This window comes from Bactrocera oleae, chromosome 4 (assembly GCF_042242935.1).
Source record: "Bactrocera oleae isolate idBacOlea1 chromosome 4, idBacOlea1, whole genome shotgun sequence".
Classification (NCBI taxonomy): domain Eukaryota; kingdom Metazoa; phylum Arthropoda; class Insecta; order Diptera; family Tephritidae; genus Bactrocera; species Bactrocera oleae.
This window is the reverse complement of record NC_091538.1, coordinates 31,202,281-31,217,175: the sequence shown is the minus strand read 5'-3', so window position 1 is coordinate 31,217,175 and position 14,895 is coordinate 31,202,281. Positions and strand designations below refer to the sequence as shown.

The following is a 14,895-nucleotide window of genomic DNA, read 5'->3' as shown; positions in this document are numbered from 1 at the left end:
GCAATCATTAAGATTTTCCACTTGGAACCGTCTACTTCGTGCAACAGCTAGGACAATATACTGTGCTCGGATCTGGCTAAGCAATATTCGAGATAATCAAGTTGTTGGTGATGGACCAACAACTGAAGATTTTCGTAGAGCGGAGCGTAATTTGTGGAGAAGGGCCCAACACGACAACTTCGGAGACTCAATAGTCTCTTTAGAATCCGGAAAGCCAGTTGACAAATCCAGCAATATTTTCAAGCTATCGCCTTATCTGGATGACTACGGCGTTTTGAGAATAAATGGTCGAGTTAAGATAACAGGGCGACCAGATCAAGTATTATTACCCTCGAATCACCATGTTACGTTTCTAATCATAAACCACTTCCATTTAAAGTATCATCATGGAAATTTGGAAACAGTGGTCAACGAAATAAGGCAATCCTATTGGATTATAAAACTACGCACAGTGGCTAATAAGATTCGACGCAGTTGTCAGCATTGTAAAAACAGAACATCCAAACCTCGACCACCTATGATGGCCTCTCTGCCCCCATCCCGTACTTCATCATTTATTCGACCGTTTTCCTATGTAGGTGTTGACTACTTTGGGCCACTCCTGGTCGCGGTTAAGAGAAGTACCGAGAAGAGATACGGAGTATTGTTTACCTGCTTAACAACCAGAGCGGTGCATCTTGAAATCGCCTACTCGCTTTTAACAGACTCCTGCATTCTATCTATACGTAATTTTATGGCCCGCCGAGGCAGTCCGTTAGAAATATGGAGTGATAACGGCACCAACTTCAAAGGTGCTGAAAAGGAGTTGAGGTTAGCATTTGAACTGTTAGATAAAAATCATATAACAAGAACCTTTACTTCTGCTGCTACCAACTGGCGTTTTATACCACCCGCTTCGCCACATATGGGTGGAGCGTGGGAGCGGTTAGTTCGGTCAGTAAAGCAAGTGCTTAAACAAATCTTGACAACTAGCCGTCCCAGTGACGAACTCCTTCGAGCAGTTTTAATGGAAGTGGAAATGACGGTTAACTCACGGCCTTTAACTTATATCCCCATCGACCATGAAGAGGAAGAGGCACTCACTCCTAACCACTTCTTGTTAGGTAGCTCCAGTGGTATTAAGCCAATCGCGGAACCAGTTGCTGAGAACATTTTATTGCGTCGTAATTGGCAAACATCACAGCAACTAGCAAACGCATTCTGGAGACGTTGGATATTAGAGTACCTCCCCACAATAACCATGCGAAGCAAATGGTTTACAGATGTAAAGCCCATCGAAGTCGGTGATATCGCGTACATAGTGGACCCTAGTAACCCACGAAACTGCTGGCCTAAAGGCAAAGTGATCCAAGTACGAAAGAGTGATGATGGGAAAGTCAAAAACGCTACCCTGAAGACAACCTGTGGCATCTTTGAGAGACCTGCCGCCAAAATAGCCGTTCTAGATGTGATTAATTCGGTACATCCAGATCAGCAGGATATACCGGGGGGAGTGTTACGAACGATATGGCAGCATGATTGACGTAATCCTCGTAAGTCCTACTTGCTTACGTATGAACTGACATGGCGCGTTCTGATTGGTCCAATAAGCGAAACGGGAGCAATTAGTAAAGTCCTAATTGCTTACGTACAAACTGACGTGGCGCGTTCTGATTGGTCCAATAAGTGAAACGGGAGCAATTAGAAAAATTAGGACAGTAGGCAATGGGATAAACGGGAGCCGATCTTGCATTCGCATGACAACTTTCAGAGGGTAGAGTACGGAGTAAATTTTTTACTTTCTTTAAATAATTTCTTTAAATAATAAATATTAAATATCTCAGTAAATTGCAAAAAATTCTCGCATATTTTTTTAACAGTGCATATTTTCTAAACCGCTAAAGCTATAATAACCAAATTCATTCAGGACTAATATTTTTAGTACCACTATTGACAGTGTAAAAAAAGGGTAAAACCGGGTGATAATCTCGCCTACTTTCCATATGATGATTTTGATTAAAACTACTAAAGGTGCGATAACTCATTAAATAAACAAGTCAGAAACGTTGAATTTTACACATAGGATGGTGCAATTAAGCTTGATAGGAGCCAAAACAAAAATTTGACAATGGGCGTGGCACCGCCCACCTCTAAGGAAAAAGCCATATCTCAGAACCATCTCGATCGATTTGAACCAAATTTGGTATGTTACGTTCTTTTGACATTCCTATGTTAGAGTGCAAAAATGGGTGAAAATGGGCGACAATCGGACTACAATCACGCCTACTTTTCATATAACACAATTCTAAGTTCCACCTGATTCTCTCACTTTCTAGTATCAAGCCAAAACAATTGTATCGTGATAACACTTGCACGAATAATACCTTTAAAGGATACAACCTTATGACCAAAAATTGTTCAAATCGAACCAAAATTGTGAAAGACCTAGGTAGCGAAGGTGTGGACCCCAGCACACTTAGTTGAAAATATCGGTCAACGTGTGAGATATATAACTGAAATTTAGAGAGGATCCTCTCCTGATAATAGTTTATTTGTACGTGCAAAATTATTAAATCTGGTCAATAATTAGTTCAGATCCTCTGGTTGACATTTTCCATAACAACTCAATATAATAAATTTTTCCCCTCCGCTCGAGTTAATATCACATATAATACTCTATATATATCTCATTTGAAGGTTTTTTTAATATAATTTTAGCTGACTCGAACTAAAATAGACCAGAAAAACTGAGTCTAAGTTGATGGCTTTTAATATAATATAAGTGAAGAGGATACTGAATTTGATTGCAAATTAATTCATGATATCATTAAATAATGGAAGTTCGGCCAGCACATGAAGGAAGTTCCCGGGCTTTGATTCTTGCAAATCGTAAGAGTATAAAATGTTCGGTTTCACCCAAACTTAGGCCTTCCTTACTTGGTAAATTTGTTTATATTAACAAATAAAATATGAACACATGATATGCATATCGTATTTTTTTATTGAACTCACTGGAAACAAAAATATAAGTCAGATTATGATATTTTTTTAATCTAATTTGCTTAATATTTTCTAAAATAGATTCCAAATTATACATTTTCATAACCAAAAAACCTTTTTGGCTTTTCTAATTTTTGGTTTTACTTTCCTTTTAAAGAAATAAGTCAAAATTTCAAATTCAAATTTTCGACCAGTATGGCTCGCCACTGTATTTATAACCCTATATCTAAGTCGATTAGTTTTAGGTGATACAAACAACCTTTAGGTGAACAAAACTATTATACTCGGTAGTAACATGTTGCAAGAGTATAAAAAGTGAATACATCAGAAAAATGTATGAACACAAATCCTTATTTGATTATATAGATAAATATACATAAAATGAGATGCTTAAAAATTTTATAAATGCACTTAGGTAGGTAGGTAGAGGGGCTGTCTAACGACGCACCTAGGCCTATAGGAGGACCATTGTGATACCACCGGGACTAATGCTTCCTCACGCTATTGTCTTCTATCTGAACCGACCCGTGCTTCTGATGAAGGTCATAAGTATAAATAGTTTTATATGAGCAACTTCCGAGACGTCTTCCAAAAGCTCTCGACCAATAGTTGCGATTCTTTTCCTGTATAGAGCCTTACATTCGCATAGAAGATGTATTACAGTCTCCTCTTCTTCCACCTCCTGACAGCATCTACAATAGTCGTTGTAGGGTACACCTAGCCTGTTGGCATGTCTACCAATTAGACAGTGACCTGTTAGTACTCCCACCAGAGTTCTTAACTCATTACTTTGAACTTTAATAGTCGGTTTGTGCGGCCCATGTTCCATTCACACGTTTGCCGGCTAGTTGACGTCACCAGTTACCAGAGATATCACTGTGCCCTGGAACCCATTGCAATCTTATCGTGAAGTAGGATGTTAGATCCTCTAAAAGATCAAGATAATCTTTCACTATCACAGGAGATTTCAGTGATTTGAAAGCCGCTTGGCTATTCGTAGAAATAAATATACTCCGTGTTGTAAGCACATTTTTTGTCAGTACAGCAAGGCTTTCTTTGATTGCTGTGAGCTCCGCTTGAAAGACACTGCAGTGATCTGGTAACCGGAAGGCGATTTTGGTACCTAATTATGCTGAAAAGACACCACCTCGTCCGTTTTCCACTCTTCTCTGGAAGCAAGGCAATATTGTGGACCGAATTTAATTATTTAATTCTATTGAATTGCGGACATCCGTGATAGTGGGTAGGAACGGAAACTTATTAAGTATATTAGAATGCCCCTTATTACAAGCGACTAATTGAGAGGATTTCGTCAGTCTGAGAGCTGACTTCGCTACTAGTTGCTGACACAACAAGTCTGTTGGTAGTAAATGTAAAATGATTTTTAGTGCCTGACGAGAGTGCTTGGAAATCTACCTTTAACCCAAACTGCCACATCGTCAGCGTAGGCCACAACATACTCCCTTCTTTTCTAGATCCAACAGTAATTTATTCATTGTTGGTATCCAGAGAATCGGGGATAAAACGCCTTTAGGCGTACCTCTTTGGACAGATTTGCACATCGTTTAAGCTCCCAGCGTTGAAATTATTGACCTGCTCGTGAGCATCTGTTCAATTAACTTCTAAGAGGCTTAGAGATGTCGGCCCTAGGCTGAATATTATTGAAAGCACCTTCTATATCTAAGAAGGCAACTAGAGTATATTCTTTAACCTGCAGAGATTTTTCAGTTTCCGCCACCCCTGATCTTAGTGCTGTTTCTATGAATATTCCTTTAGAATACGCATGCTGCGAAACAGTCAACTTTTTTGGTTTTAGTTTGTTTCTTATGTGTCTTACCAACGTTTTTAGGAAGAATGACGAGAAACTAATTGGTCTAATATCCATTGGACTTGTATGTGTGCTTTTGCCCGCCTTTGGTATGTATATTACCTTGACTTTTCTCCATAGCGAAGGAATATAGTTTAATTGCAGCGCCCTTTTGGAAATGGTTACTAGCCAACCTTTTATGTAATTCTGTGACTGCTGTAATTGAGCCGGGAATTAGCCGTCTGGTCTCGGTGACTTGAACTTCTTGAAGATTTTTATCGCCCAACGTACATTGCTTTCTGACACTATATCTATAGGGGTGGAATCTATCTCTGCTCCACTATCTTATGTATACTTCACTGTATGGCTTTCAGAGCTACCGGGGAAGTGAGTAACCATTAGTAGGCTGTCCAGCTGCGGTCTGGCTTCTGAAGATACCCAATACTATGCACCGATTGTGCCATTAATTTTCTAAGTCGAGAGATTGATAGAAAGAAATTTTATAATTCTTTTAAATTGTGAATATTAATCAACTTGACAAACTGAGTCAACGCACCGAAATTTTAATTCTAATAAACGTATTTTTTTTTAATTTCTTAATGTTCTCTTTACGATTTCTGTCTAAACCTTAAGCTTTGCTGCCAAATACTTTCCAAATGCTTGCCAAAAATGTAAATTCAAGGTTGTTATCGGCGTTTTCAAGTAGACTGGTTTCTGTGGCCTTCTGCAAATAACAATTCTTTTTCAGTATTCAACCTAATTATAACGAAAACCTGTCTTTCAAAATAAGTATGTAAATATTCAATTAAGGTTTAAATTTTTAAATTAGGATAATAAAAACACAATTTTAAGTTATAAAATGGGTAGATATAGGGCAATTTTTTAAATGTTATGGTATGTAATTTTATTCAGTCATGTTCACAATTTCATCACAGAGATATACGCAAGAACAACGTTTACAAATTATTCAATTTTATTATAAAAAATAATCCAATTGCAACTTTTCGTGCGCTCACTGAGGCTGTCTTTCATCTGAGTGGTGCGGTAAATAAACAAAACTGTCGATTCTGGTGCGAAGAAAACCTATAAATAATTCATGAACAACCATTACATTTACCTCAATTGGCAGTTTGATGGGGTTTTTTTTGTCTGGTGGAATAAGCGTTCTGTAGTTCTTTCGAAATGAAGCTGGTGACACAGTTACTGTCAATAGAGAGCGGTATAGATCGATAATAACAAACTTTTCATGGACGCAATGAGAATAAGTTGATCTTGACAAAATCTGGCTCCAACAAGGCCAGACAAATCTGGCCACACAGCACATGCAACAAACGAATTATTGCGAGACAAGTTTGGGGATTCGAAAATTTCAAGAAATTGTGACATTGAATGGCCTCAAAGAAGTTGTGATTTAACACCATAAGACTACTTAATGTGGGGTTACTTGAAGTAATTAGTTCTTAGCAATGAACTAGGCTCTCTTCAAGCTTTAGAAGTCAATATTGAAAGTGCTCTTCATGACACTTGACTTGGTGCAAAAAGTACTCGAAAATTTGGTACTCGAAAATTGGGTTCATGGTATTCGTTCCTGCAAAAGAAGTCGTGGAGTCCATTTGAATGATGTAATATTCAAAACTTAATTATATCGATTTTATTTCACAATAAATAAATAACATTTGAATTTCCTTAACAATTAATATGTTTTTTTTTTTTAATCATGCACTCTCGCAACTTGTAGCTACCGAGTATAATAGTTTTGTTCACCTAACGGTTGTTTGTATCACCTAAAACTAATCGAGTTAGATATAGGGTTATATATATATAAATGATCAGGATGAAGAGACGAGTTGAAATCCGGGTGAAAATTGAGATATCTTTACTAAAGTTGGTACACATGTTTCTTGGTACCGTAAGACGGTTGGTATTGCATTATCGAACGACTGCCACGCATGGTATTTATAATATTTCTGTGAAATAACATGACAACTTTAATTCCTCTAAAGGTACAATTTATGCTCCATTCTTCAATGATGTTTCAGAAGAAAAAATTATCGATATATTATATTAATAAATCAGGGAGTTACTTCCGTCTATAAATTCACTTAAAGTCTGGAAGGCAAACAAAAACCTAGCGGAGTAATTCTCCTTTCATTTGACTTCTACAAACTTCCTGAAAAAATCGAAGTCTCATGGCGGACAATACGGATTGGAGCCTATTTCCCAAACCCCATGAGGTGGAAAAGTTGCCAACTTCTAGGCCACACAACTAAACGCTTCAAACCAACACGCGACACATGCAAATCGTAAAATATTTTAAAAATAAAAACAGAAAAAAAATATTCAGTGCGAGAAACACTAAGATTATACAAAGAACAATTACCACCCACAAGCACAAACAATATATTAACAAACGTGATTCCCCGCCGCCATCTCCCTCTCGACCATTCTCCACAGACCAATCTCCGACAACTGATCTTGTTCCACAACAAAAGAAAACTTCAAAAGAGATAACTGTTATGCAATTATTACCCACCACAATTCATCAATTGAAACTACAAAAGAAACAACAAACAGCAATCCTAACTTAACTTTTCCCCAAACAAAAACAAACTCAACCAAAAAACCAAAGTTTCTCTCTCTCTTCAGACAAACTCGATCTCTCGACCTTCTTACTCGTACAATATCTCTCCTCACGTATATATCACATCAGAACGAAGATCAATAATTCTCAAAATTTCTCTTTTCTCATATCGCTAAGAAATGTTCAAATTTCTGCAATGGAATATGAATGGTTTCTACAACAATTACACGGTCCTAGAATTACTCATAAAAGAACAATCCCCAAGTGTTATATCATTGCAAGAGACACATCTTTCATTTAACACCACAACTGCGGTACCTAAACAATACTCTGAATATTTCTCTAACCTAACACAAAACCATAGAGTTGGATTTAAATTAACCATCCTAACAGTTTGTATCCCACCACATCAAAACTTCAATATTAAAGAACTCCGCGATATAATCAGACCGATTCAAACACCCGTAATTATACTTGGCGATTTCAACGCCTGGAGTCCTCTTTGTGGCTCCGAATGTACTAACCAAAGAGGTAAAATCCTAAAAGACCTAATATTAGCGGAGAACTTACTATTTTAAACGACGGCTCTCCCACAAATTTTTCTACACACAATTCGTTCACGAATAAAGACCTGGTCCTTTGTTCTTCTGCTCCCAAACTAAACATCCAGATTTTAACTGAACTATATAACAGTGATCATTTTCCTATTATAACTCATCTATCAACACCCTAATCCAAAAAAGCACCGAAGCAGTTCGGTTCGAATTAAAAACTACCTTCTTAGCCCAAACCATGTGGCATTTAAGGTAGGGCGAGGCACTATAGATGCTTTACTTTATTTCGAAGACTTCGATATCATTTTTATTACAATATTTAAGATCTTTATAATTAAAGCTGCGAGCTGAACCTCTGAAGCTAGTGCTATTTTTACTTTGTATAATAATAATTGTATTATTATTTTTCATATAATAAGTACATAATAAAAGTAAAGAATTAGGTACATCACAGAAATAAGCGTTTGAAGCTTAACTATGCGGTGAAGGATTTTTAGCTGTAGTTCCAAGATATTAAATAATGTTTTTCTCACTTGGAATTGAGAATATGTAATGTTGATAATATAACAATTTTTAACTAAATCATATCTTTAAATTAAAGATGTTTGCAAAATATGAACAAATTAAAAGTAGGTTTTTACTAAATTAACTATTTTAAGGTTAATCGTATGACTATGAAGAAGGAGTAAGAACTATGTGCGATAATTTGAGAAGTTTTCTATATTAAATCACTCTCATAAACATTTTCCAAAATGAAGTATTATTAAAATCTATTATACTTGTATGATGTTATTTTGATTGCGATTTCCTTGATTCTTTGCCACTTGGTGGCTTTTGTAAGCTACATCTCATTGGGGTGAATATAAGATTATATATGTACATATATCAAAATGATCAAAAATATAAACCAATTGATTTGTCTATCTGTTCATCCGTCTACGTGTTTATCTATACACGCTCCGAATTTGCATTAAATTTTTGTATTACTGTTACAAAATGGGCAATTGAGATCATACAATAATATTACATTCAAGAAATCGAATTAACATCTAACGCAAATAGAGACAATTTTTGTCTAAATATAACCGAAATCAATCCATACCGTTTTTAGCCCCTGTACATCCAATTTTTGATTTCCATGCCTACCGCCAAGTTCATACTGAAAGTACCTTTAATTTTATGAGATAAATTCTAAAGAATTTAAGTAAACATGTTTGCTAACCGCAATGTAGTTTTATACCATAAATGGTAAAATCAAACCAGACCTTATTCTAGACCCCATTTGCATAATATAAAACAAAAATCCAATAAAATGTGATCTCACAAAGAACGCATGGTTTCCGACATTTATTTTGCGGAATTCTTAATGGTAACTGGCTTTTCATCAAGAAGCAAAGGAGAAGAGTTTCTGATCACATTATCCATGACTGTGACAGTAACAACGGAATCTGCTGTAGTACACAAATCCACGTTAAGCATTTTAAGAAACGAAATTTCAATTCAATTTACTCATTCAAATAATATGAACCGCTTTTGTTCGACTGAATATAATTTACATTTAAATAGTATTGGGAGATGTTATCGTATTTCTAGTATACGAAGATAGCCTGATAAGTACATAGCGTACAAAAGGAAAACAAAAGTTTTGAACAAAATTGTGTTTTATTTCTCAACATACGTATCATTTCGGTAATCTGGGGAAACATAGAAATCTGTTTTTTCTTTTACTTTTATTCCCGTTAAAGGACATCTATTATTTTAACTAATTTACATTTATATGAAAATATAAAATATTATATTAAATACGCCATTGATTTTTCCATTTACAGTGTTACGTTGTATGCAGAATTTCTTCCCTCAAAACATAAAGGAAAATGCGTAATTTTAATGGATGTAAGTAACTAAAATTCCGAAAGTAAAACTTTCTGTAAATTTATTTCTCCGCGAAAGACGTAAAGAAGACTGCATAAAGGTCGATGAATGCACTTTCGACTTTAATCATTTTATAGGATAGTTCATCACTTCGCAGAACGCTCTCGAAGAAGTCCTTTGACGTTGCTAATCGCAAACTTATTCAGAGCATGTCCCACTTGATGCAGAGTCTAATCGTCGCATGTACGGTCAATATCTTACTATTGTCCTTAAATTTTGAACAATTTGTGCATACATCGGCTTGACTTTATAGTAGATACAGTGGAACCTCTGTAAGTCGAACCTCGATAAGTCGAGAAGCTCTCCAACTCGAAGAAATATTTCATCCCCTTCCCTACAAGCCGTAAAACCTCCGTTACTCGAAATTTTAACCCTCTATTACTCGAAATACTCAGTGAGTCCCTAGAAGCTATTTCTGTATATTTTTACACTCCATAACTCGAATACCTACACTCAGACCTCTCTATCTCGAATATTGAATTAATTTTGACTATAGCTTGACTTGCAAGCTGGTGGAGGGAGAGAGCAGACTATCGATTTTTCACTCCCCCTACTAGCTTGCAAAGCTGATGATTTGATTGGCGCGCAGCTACTTGCGACTTTTCCAAGAAGCTGAGCATGCAAAGCTCAAATTTTCAATTCCTCTTTCGCTGCAACTACGACCACTACCTACAATCTTCCGTAAAACAGTTTTATAACGAACTGATAAGCAATGAGTGTGAAACGTAAACTTAAAACTCTGAGTCTTGCTGAAAAACTGCAAGTACTCGAAGCAGTAAAAATTTGCCAAAAAAAGACGGATGTTGCAAAACAGTTTGATATACCTTTAAGTATACTTTCAACAATAATAAAAAATGAAAAAGATATATTGAAAAAAGTTGAGAGCGGCCAAAGTTTATCATGCAAAAGACAGCGTATATCTGAGTTTCCTGGTTTAGAAGAATGTTTGTTAAAATGGTTTAAACAGTGTCGTGATGAAAATATAAGTATCAGTGGACCATTGCTACAAAAAAAGGCAGAAATTTATTCAAAGTCTTTAGGATTTTCTGATTTTAAAGCAAGCAATGGATGGCTGGAAAAGTTTAAGCGTAGGCATGAAAGTTTGCTAGGAAAGTGCGAGTGTAAATATTGAAACTTGTCATTCATGGAAAAATGAAAGATTAAAAGGTTTGTTAAGCGTTTACGAGCCTGAAAATGTCTTCAATGCCGATGAAACAGCTCTATTTTATAAATGTCTTCCCGACAAAACTCTAGCATTTAGAGATGAAAAATGCCATGGAGGAAAACAAAGCAAAGAGCGTTTAACCATATTACTTGCTGCGAATATGTCAGGCACAGAAAAACTCTCACCTTTTGTTATTGATAAATCAAAAAAACCTCGCTGTTTTTCAAAATGTTCATCACTGCCGTTAAGATATGAAGCGAATACTATGATGACTTCTGCAATCTTCAGACACCGGCTCATGGACATCGATAAGAAAATGACAAGAGAAAAACGAAAAATCCTGTTGTTTATAGATAATTGCACAGCACACAACGATATCCCACAGATGAAATCTGTAAGAATAGAGTTTTTACCTCCAAACACTACATCAAAATTACAACCTATGGATCAAGGTATTATAAAAAATTTCAAATCATTATATCGCAAAGAAGTAGTCAGAAGAATGGCGCGAGATTTAGATGAAGGAAAAAAAACTTCCATAGATGTATTGCAAGCCATGCGGATGACTGATAAAGCTTGGCGTAAAGTGACTGCTGCCACTATAAAAAACTGTTTTGGTCATTGTGGTTTTTTTTCGTCAACAACCGAAGAAGTTGAAGATGATTCTCTACGATCTCCTGAGGAATGGAATACAATAGCACCTGGAATATGTTTTGACGATTTTATAACATGTGAGGATGGAGTAATGACTGCGGGAAAATTATCTGACGAAGAGATACTTGATTCACTATCTCCGAGCAACGAAAACGAAGAAGATGATACAGAAGATCCAATCGATATAATATGCACTCCATTAGTTTCAATCAAAGAGGCTAGAATAGCATTAAATACATTACGTGATTTTATTGAACAATCAAGCAAATCAGAAGAAAAAGAATTTTCCGCTCTTTGTATCCTAGATAATGCTATAGATAATAAACAACCTACTTTAAAGCAAAAACAAATTACTGATTTCTTCAAATAAGTTTGTGAATAAATATGTTGATGAGCAGTTATGTAACGTGAATTTGCATGTATATTTATTTGACTTTCTCCTTTCTGTTCGTCCCCTCCCTAACTCGAAACCTATTACCGCCTAACTCGAAATCCTCTGTAACTCGAAAACTCTATAACTCGAATTATTTTTCCACTCCCTTCGAGTTCGAGTTATAGAGGTTCCACTGTATTTCCAATAGTAAGAAAAAAGGTATGCGAGTTGCCTATTAACATATTATATATAGGTATGTCTATTTAACAAAAAATGAAAGGAATCCGTTAACAATTTCCCATAATATAGTAAAGAAAGGGCTGAATCTTTACCTTGCTTTTCCAAAAATAAATTAAGTTTTAAAAATATTGGTCAATACCTCTTGAAAACCGTAATATTTAATTAGCATTTCTTCAGAAACATCCACATTAAGCTCCTGATAGTTATCTACTTGTATGTATATGTATTTCTCCGCTTAATGAAACAATTGTTGTGTTAACCGCTACCGTTTATATTTATTGAAAAAAAAAAGTTACGTTTAATATCCTCCGGTTATTTGCACAAAAACCTTTCGTTAAAAAAATAATTTGGCACTGCCGTACATATATACATATTTCGCAGCATTTGTGATAAACGGCATTTGGCATCAGCAATCAAAATCATATGTTTATTGGTGAAGATATTATATTTTGGATGGTGCTGATGTTGTCTAAAGCCTCCGTTTGTTTTCGAAGTTTGAAAATACATAATGAACTTTAAATATATTTTTATTCTGAAAACTAGTTTTTGAGTGAATTAGGGAATATGGAATCGCAAGTTTTACGTAGATTGAACATTATACAAAAGATAAAAAAATATTACAGAAATTTTCAGTTAACATTTTAAAAATGAAAGCAACGATCTCTAAATATGTGAATGCAAGTGCTGCATATACTTATATAATAATATGAATTGCTTTTGTTCCTTAAGTGTATTTTTGTTTTACAACATACATCTTTAAATACATACTAAGGCTTTGTATTGTTTTTGTTCCTTATTTTTTTTCGTTTAAAATGAAAAATTTTAAAAATATCATTATTAAGAACTAAATAAATATTTAAAGAGCACATTTAATTGGTTAGGTTATCCAATTAACCGAAATTCCTGTAATTTAACGAAATAAACGAGTATCGGTTAATTGAAGCAAAAATCGTCCAATTTTTGAAGTGCAATGATCTGGGGGATACTGTAGTGACAAAGTATCAAATTTGTAAGTTGGTTTAAATGAGGCATTCATGGCCTTATTCCTATAGGACAGTTGGTTTTTTACCTTGCTAAGGTCATTACTAAATATTAAAAAATAAGCACACAATGCAATCTCATAATGGAGTGTACTTACGCCTTCCATTTTAAAGAAAAAAAGGGCGCTCTGAATCAATAACTGAACTGCGGTTGAGAACAGGCTTTTTCGGTAATGCAGTAAATACTGGCAATACTGCGCAGTTTGCATTGCTGATGCCCTTGCATTAAATTGTAAAACACGGCGCATTTGAGAATTTGGGTTTTAAAACATAAAAATGTGCGAAATATTTCTTATTAATCTGAGGAGTTGATAGCAAAAATAATCGATTTCTATTAGAAAGGTACAAAAAGAGAATGAATCGTGTAAAAGAAAAGAAATATATTGATTGCGAATAGCTTCAAAGTCCAAAGAATACTTCCAGAAGTGATAGCATTAGTGCACTTGACGCAATAAAATCCTATAAAATTTAAAAATTCACATATATAATAAAACAATAATATTAATATTATATCTATTGTAATATAAATCACTTACAATGACATTTTAGATAGCACAGTTGGTTTTGGTGTAGGTTTTTGTGCAACTGCTTTTCCAATGTTGCAAGTTTTGCGCATTTTTGCACAGAAGCTGGTTTGCTTTTTCGAACCGGTTGCATCATGCATACTGTGCAGCTTGCATTACCGAAAACGCTCACAGGCTCGAATATTTGTAACATTTAACAAGTAAGGAAGGGCTAAGTTCGGATGTAACCGAACATTTTATACTCTCGCAAAGTTAAATGGTATACTCGTTTGAGATTTCTTTGTGGATTGACTGATATTTTCGGTAGAAGGTCAACTATAGGCACTGGGGTCCACATATTTAGTACTTAGGGGCTTGAACAGTTTTAGTTAGATTTAGATTTTTGGTCACAAGGTGGCATACTTTAGACGTATTATTCACGCAAAGTTCTACCCCGATATAATCATTGTTGCTTGATATGCATAGTGGAAGTGAAAGAATCAGATGGAATTGAAAATGGTGTTATATGGGAAATAAGCGTGGTTGTATTCCGATTTCGCCCATTTTCGCACTATAATATAGAAATATAAAAATAACGTTATGTACCGAATTTGGTTGAAATCGGTTAAGCAGATCCCAAGATATGGGTTTTCACCTAAAAGTGGGCGGTGCCACGCCCACTGACTAATTTTGAACGCAGTTCCTATACAGTCATCTCATACTATCCCAGGGATAAAATTTAATGTCTCTGGCGTGTTTAGTGCTTGATTTATCGCGCTTTTAGTATTTTTTAACAGTACCGTTATATGGGGAGTGGGCGGAGTTGCCACCCGATTTCACCCATTTTCACACTGTAGGTAAAGGTTCTTAAAACATTTGCTTCCAGTGAATTTTGTTATTATAGCGTTAGCGGTTTAGGAGATATGCACATTAAACATATTAGGGGCGGGACCACGCCCACTTTAAAAAACAAAATTCAACTGCAGATGCCCCTCACTTTTGTGATCCTGCATGCCAAATAAGAGTCTTGTATCTTGTTGTGGAGCTTAGTTATGGCAATTTATTTG

The 14,895-nt window shown here is 35.4% G+C and overlaps 1 protein-coding gene across 5 annotated transcripts in view; it reads left to right on the top strand.

Moving 5' to 3' along the window:
- Positions 1–14,895, top strand: part of LOC118680134 (synaptic vesicle 2-related protein) — a 337,472-nt gene that overhangs the window by 176,382 nt on the left and 146,195 nt on the right. For all 5 annotated transcript variants that reach the window (XM_070109220.1, XM_070109222.1, XM_070109221.1 and 2 more), the window contains exon 5: positions 9,751–9,814. In XM_070109220.1, coding sequence (XP_069965321.1) covers positions 9,751–9,814 — 64 coding nt within the window. The remainder of the gene's footprint in view (positions 1–9,750; positions 9,815–14,895) is intronic.